Source organism: Anas platyrhynchos, chromosome 4 (genome assembly GCF_047663525.1).
Source record: "Anas platyrhynchos isolate ZD024472 breed Pekin duck chromosome 4, IASCAAS_PekinDuck_T2T, whole genome shotgun sequence".
Taxonomy (NCBI): domain Eukaryota; kingdom Metazoa; phylum Chordata; class Aves; order Anseriformes; family Anatidae; genus Anas; species Anas platyrhynchos.
Genome location: NC_092590.1, coordinates 48399384 through 48415589, shown reverse-complemented (window position 1 = coordinate 48415589; position 16206 = coordinate 48399384). Strand labels below are relative to the sequence as shown.

The 16206-nt window shown below is 43.4% G+C and overlaps 1 protein-coding gene across 9 annotated transcripts in view; it reads right to left on the bottom strand.

Annotated features, from left to right (window-relative positions):
* The window catches only part of PTPN13 (protein tyrosine phosphatase non-receptor type 13), a 109892-nt gene that overhangs the window by 49792 nt on the left and 43894 nt on the right, over positions 1-16206 (bottom strand). For 5 of the 9 annotated variants that reach the window (XM_027456958.3, XM_072037532.1, XM_038178171.2 and 2 more), the window contains one exon: positions 7530-8093. The exons of 1 other annotated variant lie outside the window; for it this stretch is intronic. In XM_027456958.3, coding sequence (XP_027312759.3) covers positions 7530-8093 — 564 coding nt within the window. Of the gene's footprint in view, positions 1-7529; positions 8094-10637; positions 10785-16206 lie in introns of those variants that run through there. 3 more of the 9 variants (XM_027456961.3, XM_072037533.1, XM_072037534.1) reach the window with 1 other exon arrangement.

Here is a 16206-nt window from a genome sequence, read left to right as displayed (position 1 = left end):
AGCAGGAACTGGAAAAATCAGAATTCATTCAGCCTTAATTTGACATCCATAAAATATGATTAGCAATCAATTATTAAGTCCCTGCAGGATTTTTAATTAACTAGAAGAGCTAATTGCTTTTGAAGAGGAAGCAAAACAATGCAGCCTCAACTCCTAGTGCCAGTGAACTCTCCACATAACATACTGAAAGCACAGGAATTGCAAGGGATATGTACTTGATATTTTCAGCTATCTTCAAAACCTTTTCATATGCAAGGCAGCGAACGACCATGTACAACACTTATAAGCAAGAAACAGAAAACAAAAAAGCCTCCACACTTGGAGACTTCCGAGGCTTTGCTGTCAAACAGAGCACACTTCAGGTGTCTTTCTTTCCAAAAGGCTGTCTTGGGTCCACTTACAGTTAACATGTTTGAAAACAGAAGGGATGATACAGAGCAAGCACATGTAACAGCTGTAAATACAAGTGCCAATTACTGCAGTAAGGCATGTCAGGGGAGGAGTACAAAATGTTGAACAGGCAGCAGCAAGAGACGTGAAGTTATTGCAGACCACAGCTTGACCAGGTGTGATTAACGCTAGTGATAAATTTACTAAGTGAACCATCTTAATAACAAAATTATTATAGAGAAATAATGAAAACATGTTTTCTACCCGATCCAATGTTGCTGAGGACACAGCTGGTAAACTAAGCTTATTTCCAAAACAAGCGAAAAAACAATCCAGAGGAATTCGGCTAATTGCACTTCCCCCTTCTGGACTGGAGCAGCAAAATCAAACCATAACCAACTAGAACATCATCCACCATTGATGGTTACGTGAAACAGTGCTACTTCCCTCTAGAGATGAGGAGAAATAACTGAAAACAAAGAAAAGAGAGAGATGGGCAAAGGACTCCAGCATCAGAAGTGCTCTTCTGAGCAAAGCAGTTACCTTCTGGTTGGAAAAGCAGAAATGGAGCAAAATTGGCAGGATGAGATATTTTGTGCAGTCCCTGCAAACTAGTTTTCCCAGTACAAGGTCACCAGTACGAAGGGACAGGCTGAGCAGCAAGAGTGCAATCCATCACCACAAGAGCTGGATGTGGCTGATCCAACCCCACAAAGGGAGCCTGCACCAAACAGATTTCTGTTCTCCGCTATGTTCTGAGGGAACTACAACCACATGTTAGCAACTGCGCCCTGTCACTACCTGCACAACCTGGCGTGGTTTTTCCACTAATTATCAACAAGCAATGTGTTTTAGGCTTGCAAGTGCTGCAGCAGACAAACACTGAAGACAAGATTGCGTTAACTTTGCAATACTTGTTTCCAAAACCTCCAAAACCTGCTATTTCCTACAACTATCTACCAGTCCATTCAGTTGTGCAGCTCCCCAGGACCCCAGCAAATGCAGCAAGATGCTGCAAGAGATGCATAAAAAGCTGAAGCCCGGTGAGTCCTACACACATGTCTCACTCGATTCTGCAAAGCGACCTACAGCTCAATGCAGAGTATTCATGGGGGTTTGGGTCTTGCTTCAGCCTTTCACAACGGCTACTTTCAGCCTTCTGGATTTTACAACACCAAAACCCACTGCCAATCTAGCAATGACTTGCCTAAATAGGAAAATGAACCCCAAATGCCTTCCGCATGGGAAGCCTTCCGATGCGTATTTTAAAATGCTCCCAGCCCTTCAAATGCGGCATGAATCCTAGCATGATATTGGGAGCTACAGTGGAGAAATGCTTAAGTGAAAACAGATCTCCTCTGTCCCAGTAGTTTTATTAGCTGTAGATTTTGCAAGTCGACTAGACTGTCTTTGAAGCAAAAGGAAGGGAAGGGAACAATAAAATACAACATGAGATTTTAAGCAGATTTTTTTTCCACCTAGTCAGCAGCCTGGGCTTCCTGAATTGCACACAGAACTGTGGCTCCGTCCTGGCTCTCTGAGACGTAAAATTCTGCAAAAAAAATACATGTAAAATGGTAAAGTAGAATATGAAACAAGCACTTGCTGCGGAGCTATCAGACTCTGCGGGCTGTCTGGCTTCCCTGGGCTCAGCCCACCTGAGTGAGATTCCCAGTCACTGCCCAGATGTTTTTTTTTGCTTCTCTCAGTTTCAGGAAAATATACGTAGCAGTGGAACTGTTTGCACGGACAAGATACATGCTGCAAGAGTGAGATTCGACCATCAGTACGGAGACTGCTGTATCTACAGTGCTTGCTGAATTCACCCAGTAATTCATGCTTGCTTCTCTCCTCCAGCAAATTCTCTTCAATTCCAACATATCATATTAGGTTTAACTTCAGAGAAGGCGCCTGGATCGCATCCAAACCAAACCTCTTCTAATGAAGAACTGGCTTCCAAAGGCCACGAGTCCACACTCTGGGACCAAGCTGAAGCTGAGCTTTTCATCCAAGAATTTCAAAAACAAGGACCAACTTCTAGCCTGAATGGCTGGGAAGGAACTGGAAAATGAGATCTGCAAAAGCTGATGATGACAATAAACAACTGGTCTCCAGAATTCACATTTTTCCCTGGGATTTTTGAATCGCCTTGGTATTTTTATTTTTGTTTTAAGAATCTGTAATGAAGATGTAGATATAAAACTTGTAATAAAAGTGCAAGCACCACAACATAGCGATGAGAGCTGCCGTACAAAGAGAAGAAAACACGTCTGTGCCATTTTTGTAGCGCTGTAGTGGTACTTTTTGAAACTCCCCGTGGAAGCCAGCAGAGCACAACCTCACAGGCACCTAACCCAGCACGAAACAACAAACCACGCCATTTACGCAAGGCAAGACGTGCAAGCCCAGGCTCGTCATTTACAGAAAGCCTCGTCCCAGCCAACTTCAACAGAAATCAGAGGACCGCATTTAGCCTGGAATGTCATTATCCCGAACACATGACTCACATTAGATACACAGGCTTTCAAATGCACATTATTACAAAATTCTTACTGGATGCAGAGAGAAGGAAAAGGATAGAGATAGAGTTCAACAAGCAGCTTCCCGGCAGGGCGGGTGTTCTGGTTTGCTCTTGGGGTTCTGGTGGTGGGTGTCTTTAGTACTGAAGAGCTTCACTGTAATGCCATGAAACTCATCCGTAGTCTTTTGAGAAAGGGCTGGGATGTGCTTCTTTTGCAGAAGCTCAGAAAGTAAAGTTAGAGCCATGTTTACTCTTCCCTTTCCTTTTTTCATTGAATTACCTTCTGCGAGGCAGCACGGCAGATGTTCAACAGAGTATAGTGACCCAGAATGAATCCCTGGTAAGGGTTCCTGTTTGACACATGCTCACAGGTAACACATGGGATTTCCACCATCCTGTTCATATATAATTCCTATTATATTCCTATATAATTCAGAACAAAGCAGCTGTGCCTGATACCAGAGCACTTGTACCTTACAGGTATTTCACACGACTATTTCTTATTTTCTTCCTTAAAAGGCCAATTTCCACAGTGCCAGCATAACTCATGACCCAAAGTTTTCTGAGCTAGGAACAGTTCATTAGCCTACCCTGCAGCTTCATGGCTGTGATTGCGGAACAGTAACTGAACCTCATCCATACCGGACATACCAGCCACATGACAACTCCTTTCACTGCCACTGAGCTGGAATCACACTGCAGCGGGATGATCCTAAAACAAGTGGAAACTGAGCCTCAGTTTGCTTTCACATGCAAACAGCATACATCATTGTGGGTGACTGGCATTTCCTCCACTTAAGCTTACCTGTTGAATACATACAACTCAACAGAAAAAGAAAGTATGCATGGCATTGAAGGTGGTCACTAAGAGGTGAGTTGGCAGAGCAGCTGTTCATCCTCTGTCCTACATCCCACCTCCTGTTTAACCTGCTTCTCCTGTGGCTCCCCAGTTCCAGTCCCTGGGCTTCGTTTGCTGGAAGGCATTTGCTACCAACCTGCTTACCCATAATATACTGACCACAGTAACTTTTCCTTATTCCCAAATGAAACTTCTAAGAGAGTTTGAAAAATCTGAACATTTCGAGTATGCACAAGCTTAACTCGCCAGCCGAAGACACGCAGCCATGACATGGAAGGTAAGCGGGGTCCAGACGAGTCCTCAGGGGAGCACATCAATTAACAGTCTTGCGAGATAAATACTCAGAAGACTTGCATCCCTCTTGAATGCTTGCATCCCTCATGAATGCTCCCTCTTGCATTCATTTCCAACGTTCCCATAGGCAACACTGTACATAAGGACACACGTTTGCTCAAGGAACACAGAAACCAACTCCCTTATAGTGGAGACGCGTGAAACGAGGGGGAAAAGGCACCTAAGTCAACAAATGGGGGAGACTGGCAGGAGCCTACCTCAGAGCCACGTGCCTGCCTATCGCGCCAGCTGAAGGCAGGCCCAACACGAACCCTGAACTCTGTTTATGCTTGGCAGCTCTCAGAAGATACCATCAGTTCTGTGGGTGAGAAGGCAAAGAAAGCTGGGAGTAAGGGAGAAGGCACAAGGCTCTCATGCTCTCGAGCAGCGATCCAGGCTCGCAAGATGCCAAAGCCAGAAGGTTGCTGGCTCTGACAGAGGATGCTGGCTGGGGGCACCAAGCAGCCATTGCCAACTTGCAGAAGATCAGCACCATCAGCTCACTCGGAACAGAAGAGCTGCTTGGGTTTAACACCAAAGCTGACAAACTACACGACAGAAACAAGAACAGCAGCAGCAGAGATACAGAACTCTTTCCCCCATCACATGACAAGATGAAAACACATTTTTGGAGTCTCATCTGAGCGTTCAGAATTGGCTGACGTACACCTGAGCTGAACCAGCAGCCATCTTCTCTCCCCCCCAACTCGTGGCCAAGCACCTGGTCACTGACAAACACCCAAATTGGTCTACGACAACCACCTCAGCCCTCAAGCAGCACAGAGGACCAACACACAACACAGCAAGTTTGTGAGCAAGACACTTGGAAGACGCTGCCTCTGGAGGGTTTGGGAGGCTGCATGCAGGACGTTCCAAGTTCAGATTATAGCGCAGCATGGATGGTTAGTAGCTCGCTACAAACTACCTCGTTACAGCACAGCTGTAATTAAAGCTCTGTCATTCTTTCCACTATAAACTCGGCTTTTCATGAGTTTATAATTTGGGTTGTAAAAATCTGTTCCGAGTGAAAGCTTGGCGCACCAGAGCCTACGCATGGGAACATTTTCTTTTTCCAAGACAGTCAGCTCCTTAAGGTTTTGTGAATAACAAAAAAGCTTGCCAGCTGAACCCAAAATAAGCTAGGGAAGAACTAAGCCACGTGTCACTTAAATTCCTTTGTAGTTTGAAGAGGGAAGTTATATCTGGCAGAGCTCTGCCTGTGCTGAGTCCGATGCCTTTCCTCAACTGAGAAAACAAAGAGCTGAAGGCAGAGGCTTACCTACTGTTAACACGTAACCTCGAGCAGCCTGAGGAGACTTCACATCTCAGGGGGTTTGTGACCCTGCCCTCAAGGAGAAACGGAGTCCTTTCAGTCAGACTTCTCAAGCCACCTCCAACCCAAAAGCAACCAACTCCTCTGTGAAAAACCATTTCCCTTTTGTCTTACTCAAATAACTTTTTGCACTGACTCTCATTAAAAATTGACATTCACAGTCCAATTTTGGCCTGAAACCTTTAAGAAGTTAACTGAAAGATAAACGGCAGGCCTGCAGTAAAAGTGCAGGGTACACAATCCTGACTCCAACGCAAGAGTGAAACACGTACCTCCTTCCTCTACTGCAAGCAGTAACTCAGAAGACAAGGACACTGTGACCCAGCTATGTGCTGAGAGTATCGAGACTTTTTCTACCAAATGATGACTGAATTCAGAAGGATGGGCAATGAGTCATGAGCTACGGCTTCGATCTGCCCTCGCCCAGCTCCTCCAAGTGTAAAGCCCCGGCTCCGGGTTTGCTTTGGCTGCACTGTCACCCCTTCTCTACACCACGCGAGCGGTTTCACACAGCTGAACCATCTCAGTTCGTGAGACCCAGGCGCGTTACCTTTTCTGTCGTCTCCCAACCTGTTTGACTGAGAACGATAAACCCTTGCTCATCAACGGGCTTGGCCGAGCTCTTGGTTTTGCTGTTGTGCAACACAACCCCGCATGAAGCTGAACTCCTCAGCAAGGAAGCTCTTGATCTTTCCCAATGCAGGGAGTGGCTGCTGACACTCCGCGAGGTGCCTATCTCCAAAGGCTCGAGTTGACTCATGCACTTGATATGGTCCCCTTCAGTTTCACGCTCTTCAACCAAACATAAAGCAACGTCCCCACTACCCCATCAGACATCTCAGTAGGTAATTACAGGTGGTCAACTTCTATTCTGAACAAACAATGGTTATCTCCACCGTACTATTTCCATCTACATTCATCCTTTCACTTGATAACGTTACCTTCATTGGAAGATGTTAATGCCACAGCACAGAAACCCTTCGCTCGTCTTTTCTGTGCAGCTGGTACATAATCACAGCAGCTTCTTGAACTGCTGATGCTGTTTCAGTAAGGCTCCTTCTTTCTGGAGCTCAAGGCTCACATGCTCAGGAGAGGAAGAACACGCTTCCCATGCTGCCTGCAATACAGCCTCCTCCTGAGATAGCACCCAGGGCACAAACAGTGCTTTACAACCCTGATGAAAGGCTTTATCAGCTCTCCTCAGCAGGGGCGTTCACACCTCAGTGCAAGAAAACAAGGCAGAGGTTACTATTTCTGGCAGTCGTCATTTCTGTCACACAACAGCCAGGCCACCACGATTGTTCACTTGTATCAATTTTCTACACACTGGAATTAATCACCCAGCTAAATCTGCATGTACAGCTCTTCCAGCATATACCTTAGATGAACAAGCAACACCTTCTTGCCCATCATGAGCAGGATCTGACTTGGCACTCTGTTTCAATCCAGCTGTCCTAAATTTGCAACCCCTGAAAATCACATTGCATGTTCAAAAGAAACAAAACACACTGTCCCCCATTACAGGGCTCCACATAAAGACGTTTCCGTAAGAGTGCATACAATAAGTCCCAAGGTTTTTCTCCCCCAACATGTTCTCTAAATTAACTGAGGGAACTTATTGACAATTCTCCTCACTGAGGTAAAGATCTTAAGCCCAAAAGAAACTACATATTTATGGGGCTTAAGTGGATCATCCAGAATTATACAGAGCAAAAACTGAGAGATCTGTAGATGACACACTTCTTTTCCTTCAGGGTATAAATCCATCCTTAAGAGCTCAAGATGAAGGTTTTCCTTGAAGGAAAATTACCTGCCAATTGGCTGTTACCTATATATTTCCTAATTTCACTTGATGAACTTGACACTGGCTGACTTAAAAAGAGCAACTACCTTCACTGGCTAATTCATCTGGACAAGCACTTTCATCTTGGCTGGCAACAGATGTTTTAATGCTTTGATTTCACCTAAAAACAGAGGACAAACGTAAGAGCTCAGCAATTTCTAGAGTTGCTATTAGAGAACTCAAATTTATCATAATGACAATCTCTGTTTAATGACTGGAATGATTCAGAATATCTAAAAGCTTCACTAACCTTCTACATTCATGGCTTCCCGCAGGAGCTGCAACTTCTTTTGTCTCTCTCTTATCCTGTCAAAGGCACTCGATATCGCTGCGGAAGTTGATGTCTCTGGCACATGGCGCGTTTGGTCCAGTTTTTGAGGTCCAAAGACATCCAGTGCTATGCTGCCATCAGAGTACCTTGCTTCCTTGTTTCTGGTGGTGGTAGAAGTCCGCACTGTAAACGTCTCGCACTGGTGACCATGCCTGTGAGAGTCTCCAGCATGGTCCCTCTCAGTGGCCTTGTCAGTTGTGCAGAGCAAGTCTGTGGAGGAAGCCCATACCTTCCGCCTGGGAGCGGCATCTGTGTGAAGGTGACCTTTCTTTTCAAACTCATTGGTTTTACATCTGTGAGGACAGAAAGCATCTTCCTGTCCTGAGTTGTAATCTGAGGAAATGCCCTGGAAAAATTCTTCCTCGCCTTGTGTTCCTCTAATGGACAGAAATCCCATAGACTTGCTAAGCCCTTTGTTAAGCATGGTCTGTTGAGAGAAATGAGTCTTGTGTCCGTCATCTGCATCAACCACCAAGGCTTTTCCTGGAATAAGGAGACATTTCATACATGTAATTTGTACTTAGTACACAGGAGTGTGACAGAAGTTACTTACTTGGGAGTGTACACCAAGCACACATTTGGCATCGATTTGGTCATGCAAAGGACTCAGACAGCTGCTACCTCAGCCTAAGACAAAACTTCAACTACCTCATAGCTGAGCAACATTACATTTGTCCTATTTCTGAAGAGCTCAAGAAAAACTACAGCCCAGTATAATTAAACGATAATATTAAAAATGACTGCTAGGTACCCGTGCAAATTTGTTTTCTCACTCACTGTATTTTTAACCTAGTCTGCACTACCACCAGAAGCACTGTTTACCCATCGATCCAAAATCAGCAATTCATTTCACCCCTCACACACACAAAGGCACAACCTGCAGTTTCTCATCACCTCTCAACAAGTCTAGGTTTGTTCCACACATTTACAGATGCCTTACTGTACTATTGGTAGCAAGGGAAAAATGACTGTGCAGTTAGGAATTTTAAAAATCTTCCATCTTCCTGTAATGACTCTTTTTGATGATGACAGTCTCTCAAGATGCAGAATATTCTAGAACAAAAAACTGACAAAGCTCTCAAGGTCAAGGTGATGGCGTGAGACTGTGCACTTCATGTTTTGTTAATAAATGGATCAGTCAATATTGATGAACGCTGCCTCTCCTCCCTCTCCCTTATCATGAAATTACTTCCACAATAAAAAAAAAAACCTGTCGGAGGTGTAATATTCTTGGTGAAATATGTGCTCTCAAAAGAATACCGTATAATGCTCACTGAAAAGCTGTGATGCTTATGTTGGTCTCAGGCCTAAGATGTTCTAAATGTACTTGCCCAGTTTTACAGAACTAATTACAAACATTACTAAGCACAATGAAACTTCTTAATATTCATAGATGAACCCCCCAGTTTACTGTTTGTATCCTTAAGGCTTCCTGAGATCAGAACAAAACAGTAAGCATCTTAATATTAAAGTCACAGAAAAACGACCAATATTGAAGACTGACCAACTGCTATTTCCTATTAGGAATCATTAACATTTTTCAATGCTTCTGCAATAATGAAGTGATAAAAATCCAAGGTCTAGTTTAGATACCGCACATACAGAAGTCTACTCGTAACTACAACTGAACAAATACATTGCAAAAATCATCACCAAGTCCAATCTTTTCACCCTCACCCTGGTACCACCCCTGAGAACAGCCGACGGCTGGTGACAGTGTGATGATGTACGTGACTTTCTTAGAGCAAGCCCCTTCCTTCGTGTGATATTGCCACGTACATCCTCGACCAAGAAGCTGTCCTGAAGCCCTCCTCACACAGGAAAACAGCCATGGGCTCAGAGGAAATGCATGTGCTCTATCTTCTGTTCCGTGAGATCGTGCCAGGGCTAGCGGTCCCTCCTCCCTTGAAAATCAACTGAGATCAATTGCCACTCTTGTTCAGTGGGCTTCAGCTGAACTTCTATGATTCAATTGCATCAAGTTTCAGAAAATGCTGTAAGGGTGCTGCTACTTGCACTTAGAAATGCTTTAAAAGCTTGTGGCTTTGTATCTTTGTGCTCTGACATTCTACTTGAAGGGAGACTATTTCTTTTCAGTTTCTATTTCTGTGATAAAACTAAAACCAGGTGCTTAAAAAAAGCAAAACAAAAGCTAAACAAAGCCAGAATGCTCCCCCCTGCATCTCACCCCTCCCTCCAAATATTTGATGGTGAAATGTTAGGATTCTGATTGCCCAAACACGTCTCCATCACAAGGTTCCCACATGTTCCAGACAGTCAAGAGAATAAAACTAAAGTGCTTGCCAATGAGAATGAATTTCTCTTCTGAAACAACTGGACACATCATTTTCTATTTTTATAAATATGACCTCAACCCTAAACTCGATTTAGAATATTTATCTTTGTGGTCAGGTAAATCTCATGTCCTGTCCTTCTCTATGCTTCTGTCAGACTGCATGTCCCTCACAAGGCTAGTGAAGTACATATAATATTCAAGGACACAGCAAAGCCTTTTGAAAAATAATTTTTCACTGTCAAGTTCCTACCATCTATCCACAGCACAGCGTGATGATAGCCCTTCTGCCAACACATACTTCACATTCACACACATCTGCATCAAGATCAGGCATCCTAAACAGGATTCTAACTCATAAGAGATAGGGATAAAAAGCAAAAACACTTCACTATTTAAGAGTCTCAACAAAACAAAAAATCAGAAGGAGCTCCAAGAATCCTCTGCGATAATGACAGTTCCAAGGTATACTTGGGGAAAATAAAAATAACAAGTGTTATTTTTATACAATGTTTTCACTTTTTTTTTTTAATTAAAAAAAAAACAAACAAACAACTCTGATACAAGAAGTATTTGCAAACAAGACCTTAGTGAAAAAAGCATGGCAAGCAAAGCAGGAAAAGAGAGACGGCTGCCACTCCAATAAACTACCAGTCCTGTAAATTCAGGACTGCCTGGTACATTATTGGTCACAACTCAGCAGAACATCCCCAGCTCAGGTTTAGAAGCATTACCTTGTTTCAGAGCACCCGCAGACACGAAGGAATCCACTGTTTGCTGCTGAGAAACTGCTGTTGTGCAGCACAGGCTCCTTGCCTCAGCATGCACGAGGTGCTTTCTGTTCCCCACGTTACCCACCCACCTGGCATTTCCTCATGAGGAAAAGTGAACGCCGGGAACACTGTCTCATCAGCAGGGACCGGGAAAGTACTCGTTGCTGCAGCTTGGCCTCTCGCTCAGCTAATTGCATAACGAGGAGGAGATGAGCTGGCCCGTCGGGAAGCAGTGCAGGAGACACGCTGCTTACCCACTGCTGACTGACTGTGCCCGCAGGTCTTTCTCTAACTCATTTCCACAGCGACCCACATGGCCTTTGTGTTTGCTCATGAGACTCTAAAATTCTCTTGGACACCCTTCTTCTTTCCTTTATTACCTTCCCCATTCCCACCTCTGCTTTTCACCAGTCTTGGTGCTTCTTAACACCTCTGCAAGACAAAAATCCCTCTCCACCTAATTCCAGCAAGCTCACCCCAAACTGGACCACAACGTCAACATGAAGTGTTAAAGAATCATCCTTAGAGAGAGGTAAGGAGAAGACCAGGGGTACAAAGCCTGTTGCAGAAGGTTCTATTTACATCAGGAGGTCTTAAACAACTGCAATAAATCTCTTTCAGGACAAGGCCTACCATTCCCTAATGGTACACTGCCAGCACGGGGAAGCCTGGAATCATCTGTGCATCCTTAATACCTCTTCCAGGCACTTCTGCAGTATTTTTCTGACACCCCCAAACATTTACTTTCAGATGAATGGCATACACAAGTCCAAACTCATCGAGCCAATATGCAGTGTACCCATCACATTTCTTTTTTCAGCTTTTATGATGAAATGTGTTCCCCCTGTACTCGGCTCTGGTGAGGCCGCACCTCGAGTACTGTGTTCAGTTTTGGGCCCCTCGCTACAAGAAGGACATCGAGGCGCTTGAGCGGGTCCAAAGAAGGGCGACGAAGCTGGTGAGGGGCCTGGAGAGCAAGTCCTATGAGGAGCGGCTGAAGGAGCTGGGCTTGTTCAGCCTAGAGAAGAGGAGGCTCAGGGGTGACCTTATTGCTCTGTATAAGTACATTAAAGGAGGCTGTAGCGAGGTGGGGGTTGGCCTGTTCTCCCATGTGCCTGGTGACAGGACGAGGGGGAATGGGCTAAAGTTACGCCAGGGGAGTTTTAGGTTAGATGTTAGGAAGAATTTCTTTACTGAAAGGGTTGTTAGGCACTGGAACGGGCTGCCCAGGGAGGTGGTGGAGTCACCATCCCTGGAAGTCTTCAAAAGACGTTTAGATGTAGAGCTTAGGGATATGGTTTAGTGGGGACTGTTAGTGTTAGGTTAGAGGTTGGACTCGATGATCTAGAGGTCTCTTCCAACCTAGAAATTCTGTGTGTGATTCTGTGTGTAATGTGGCAAAAAGAACAGGACTGCCAGTAAAATAGGAAGAATGAAGATCCAGCTAAGGATCAAAAAGAACCTGGCTACAGAATTCAACTTCTACATCTTGAAATTATCATGTAAGGTCATAACGTGAATCATGCCATCCTTTTGAAAATGGCTTCGCTTTCAAATGGAAACTCTCAAGACCTATCCAAAGTTTCTTGGCTCCACTAATGACATAAACCATCTCCTCACCCGGCACCACATGAGCTGCTCTACACTTTGGTTACCCAGCAATGTGACAGGACAAAGAAGGACTTCCCCACATCTCCGTAATGGTGACAGAACAAGCCACAAGCAGTTAAGATACCACAGCACGTGAGTAATGACAAGGAGCAGACTTTCCCCTTCCCCCAGAACTTTTCTGCTGAAACCAACTCTCAGAACAGTATCTGGGCTCTCCATTTCACGTATCGCCCCTGGGTGTTTATCTTCTACTTGATTTTACATTAGTGCAATTATTCATAATTACTGTAAATAATTCAAATGCAATTATAGTAATTGCACGATTCCAAAGTATAATATATAGCAAGGGAATACATACCATGAGAATAGCAATTAATCACCAAGAGTTCACAAAAAAATCCCTTCTGGTGCTAAAACCCAAATCTACGTTTCCACACGAGCACAAAAGGCCAAAGTTACATTTACTACATGACCATGGGCCTGCTTCCTTTTTCCTTTGGAGTCTTCAATGCAACTACACCCTTTTTGACAAGTGTTATTTACGAACCATCTGTCTTTCTCACTGCCAGTAATCTTGTTCATTTTCATCTGAGCTAGAGAGCTGTCATCTGGTCCTACCTCAATTCAGTCTGTCTGCAATTATTTGTGTAACGCCTTCATCGCACAGGCAATTGATCAAGCATTATGCAAACACAGACTGGGTCTATTTATATTGAATAAACTCAGTTCAACTTTGTTGAAATGCTTTCTGATAGCCCCTTTCTTTTGTCTGTAAAGAACGGAAAACCTTTTCCAGCTGCATTTCAGCAACACTTACAGGTACGCCCATATGTGCATGCACATGTGCTGGGCTGGGGGGAGAAAGAGAGGTCGCCCACGCGCGTCAAGAAGAGCAGACCATCACTGCTCGACAGGAAGCTCAGAAAAGAGGAACTGATTATGCCTAAGTTTAAAAAAACATCTCCCACACAATCAGCTTGGAGAAAAGCTACAGAGAAAAATCCTCATCCCAAGACAATGCGGATAGTTTCTCAGATGTGAGTGGGAAGCTGATGGAGGAGTTGGATTTGCAATCCCTCTGGGGCTGGCTGTGAGCCATACAGAAGACCACAGAGCCAGCTGTGGCCTGTGGGTTGCCTGCTAGAAACGGCACCTCCTCCTCTCTTTTTTTTTTTTAATTGTTGAGAAATTCCAAGTTTGAGATTGAAGCACTCCTAAAATAATGTGTTCTTTGTCAAGGACGAAATGAGCTGGACTGAAGGACTGTTCAAAGCGCTGTGCGGAGCGGAAAAGCTGTAAATCCTTTAGAAGGATCTGTGTTCAGCTTTGGACGGGCATGGCTCCTCCATCAAACAATCCCAACAGCTCCAGAAACTGCAGTCTTGTTCAGAACAGTGGTAGAGATGCTTGCCAAGCTGTACCTCCTAAGTGCAGCATTTCCTCTCCTATTCCTCAGCATCTCTGCAGGACAGGGAACTGCATGATTGCATTTTTTTCTATTAAGGATTATGGTTTGATTTCTTTTCAGCACATTTCTGAGTCAATTAGATAAAGGTCCACTCTCCTTTTCCCTCCCCAGATTTGGGCACAGCACGGGAGAAACTCAGGCATATGGCTCGTTTTCTACAGAGACAGCATTTTACATTTCCTGTTTGCTTTATTCCTGGGTCTTTGCGTCCCCTCTCATTTTGTTCCGGAGTTCCAAGTTTGCCCTCAGTAGCACTGCCAGGCTGGAAGCTCAGTAAAGCAGCAGCAGCTATACTGAAGTTCACAAGATCTCTACCACCACCGACCACCAGAACTGCAGGATGCACGAAATGTATTGGAAGAAAACAGACACCATTTCTAGAGTGCAAAACAACGATTAAAAAGAAAATAAAAATCTTCATCTGGCTTCTATTTTGTTTTGTTCAACTCTTGAAATTTTTCTCCCACCTACTCAGTTCTGTTTTTCTAATAACGGGAAGATGGGCAGGGTGTGTGCATGAAGATTGCCAGATAAGAGATTCTCAAATCAAGGGAATAAAGTTCTTTTTTTTTTTTTTTTTGGTAAGCGAAAGCTTTGTGCTTGGATTTAGCAAGAAAATGAAATCTGTTTCAGTTCACATGTGGAGGTGATCACTATAAACTCTTTATAGACTAAAAGCTGCATTTTCATCAAGATTGGGTACTAAAACATAATCCGCAATTAATTTCACTGGATCGAAATCAAAATGGCTTATTTTCTCTTTCCTGTGAGTTTTTGCTGGGCAGCCATATAAGCAATAAATATTCTGGAGAGAGCTAACTGAACATTAGTATTCCTGTTAAAATTAAAAGGATTTCGTGGAGCCTTAGGATCTTTTATTCAGTTTACAAAACCTACGATTTTTGCTGCACTTAACAGAGTGCGTAGTCTAATTAAACAGGCACTTCATCAACTCTTCAAATTTTGTTCCCTCTTTCCACTTTCCTATTATGCAGAGATAAAGTGAACATGGATGATACTTTAAAGTCATCACAAGCAGAATGAGGTGGCATACACTCTTTTGGCAGGGAAGAAGGTTGGAAATTTGACAGCTCAAACTGCAGCACTTTAACACACGAAGTTCGTTTGGGACGGACTCCATGATGTAGGAGTCAAGGTCCCACCGGAGAGCACTGTGATAGGAAAGCAAAGTTATGAAACATGGCAGCTAAATTTCTTGAAAAGACAAGTATGTTTTCAAAGGTCTGCTCTTGATGCAGACAGATCCTAAACACAAGGTGGAACTTATTAAGTAAACATACAAGGAGACATAGCAATAGTTCTCTGGGGCAAGATTTCATTTATTTGAGAGCTGGGAAGCAGACTCCCAGGCCTGGTTAAGTTATGGAGATTTCAACCAAATTTTAAATAGGCTACGTTCTTTTGAGGGATGAATGCCATGGTTTTCAGCAAAAACAGTAGTGGGGTGAATTAATTCTTGTTTTATATTTGGAAGAGTTTGAAAATTACTTGCTCTTTTGTCACCCCAAAAGAATCTTATCAAACAACTTCCACAAATAATTCTTGGAAACTCTTAAGGTCGACAGTGTTTTGAACAGGAAACACTAATAACTCATATGTTCAGATGACTCACACCAGGTTTTACTGTTTCTATTTCTGCTGGCTAAGTCAGTTCCTAAATATTGTGCTCTGAGTATGACTTGACTAAAAGCAAACATTCTGTAATATTAATTTAGAATGAATTACTTCTGCAGTCTGCCCTGCCATAAAGCTCATTCACCAAAATAACCACAGAAAGTGAGTCATGAAAGAGACAGAAAATAAATTTAATTGGGGAGAATATTAGCATGGAGCTATTTAATAATTTAATAATTGTACTTAAGACGTAAAGACAGAAATAAATAACTGACAACAGCCAACCTTGGCATACAGGAGAACAAAATACCTAATTTCAACAAGTGGAAAAATATTTCAAAACATTTGTCCTAAGACAATAAAAAGCCCCAGCAACTGTAATTTTGGATGACCAAGATTTGCAAAGCTGATCTTAAAGTTCACATTAAGTCTTTCAAAGACCGAAATGAGGAGCACATCTCTCTTCAGCTGAACCATCTCTATATTCGTTAACTCAACATGACCGATCATCAATCTGAAGCTAGATGCAGCAACATTTTGATACTCCTGCATTCATCATAAATCAATAAATAAAACAAAGAATTAGATAGCCCTGAATCAAATGAGAGCTATCACTCAATAATATCAGACACCCTTTTCACTGGGACCACCCTAACTTTCAAACATATGATTCAATAAGTATGCCATGTGGAACTGAAGATAGCTAAAGCTCATTTGGTTACGTGGATGTCTTGTTCCATATGTTTCTGATGGTCTGTATTCCCTGAGGGCTCAGCAAAGTGAGATGAAGGCTTATATCGAAGATGGAAAGACTGA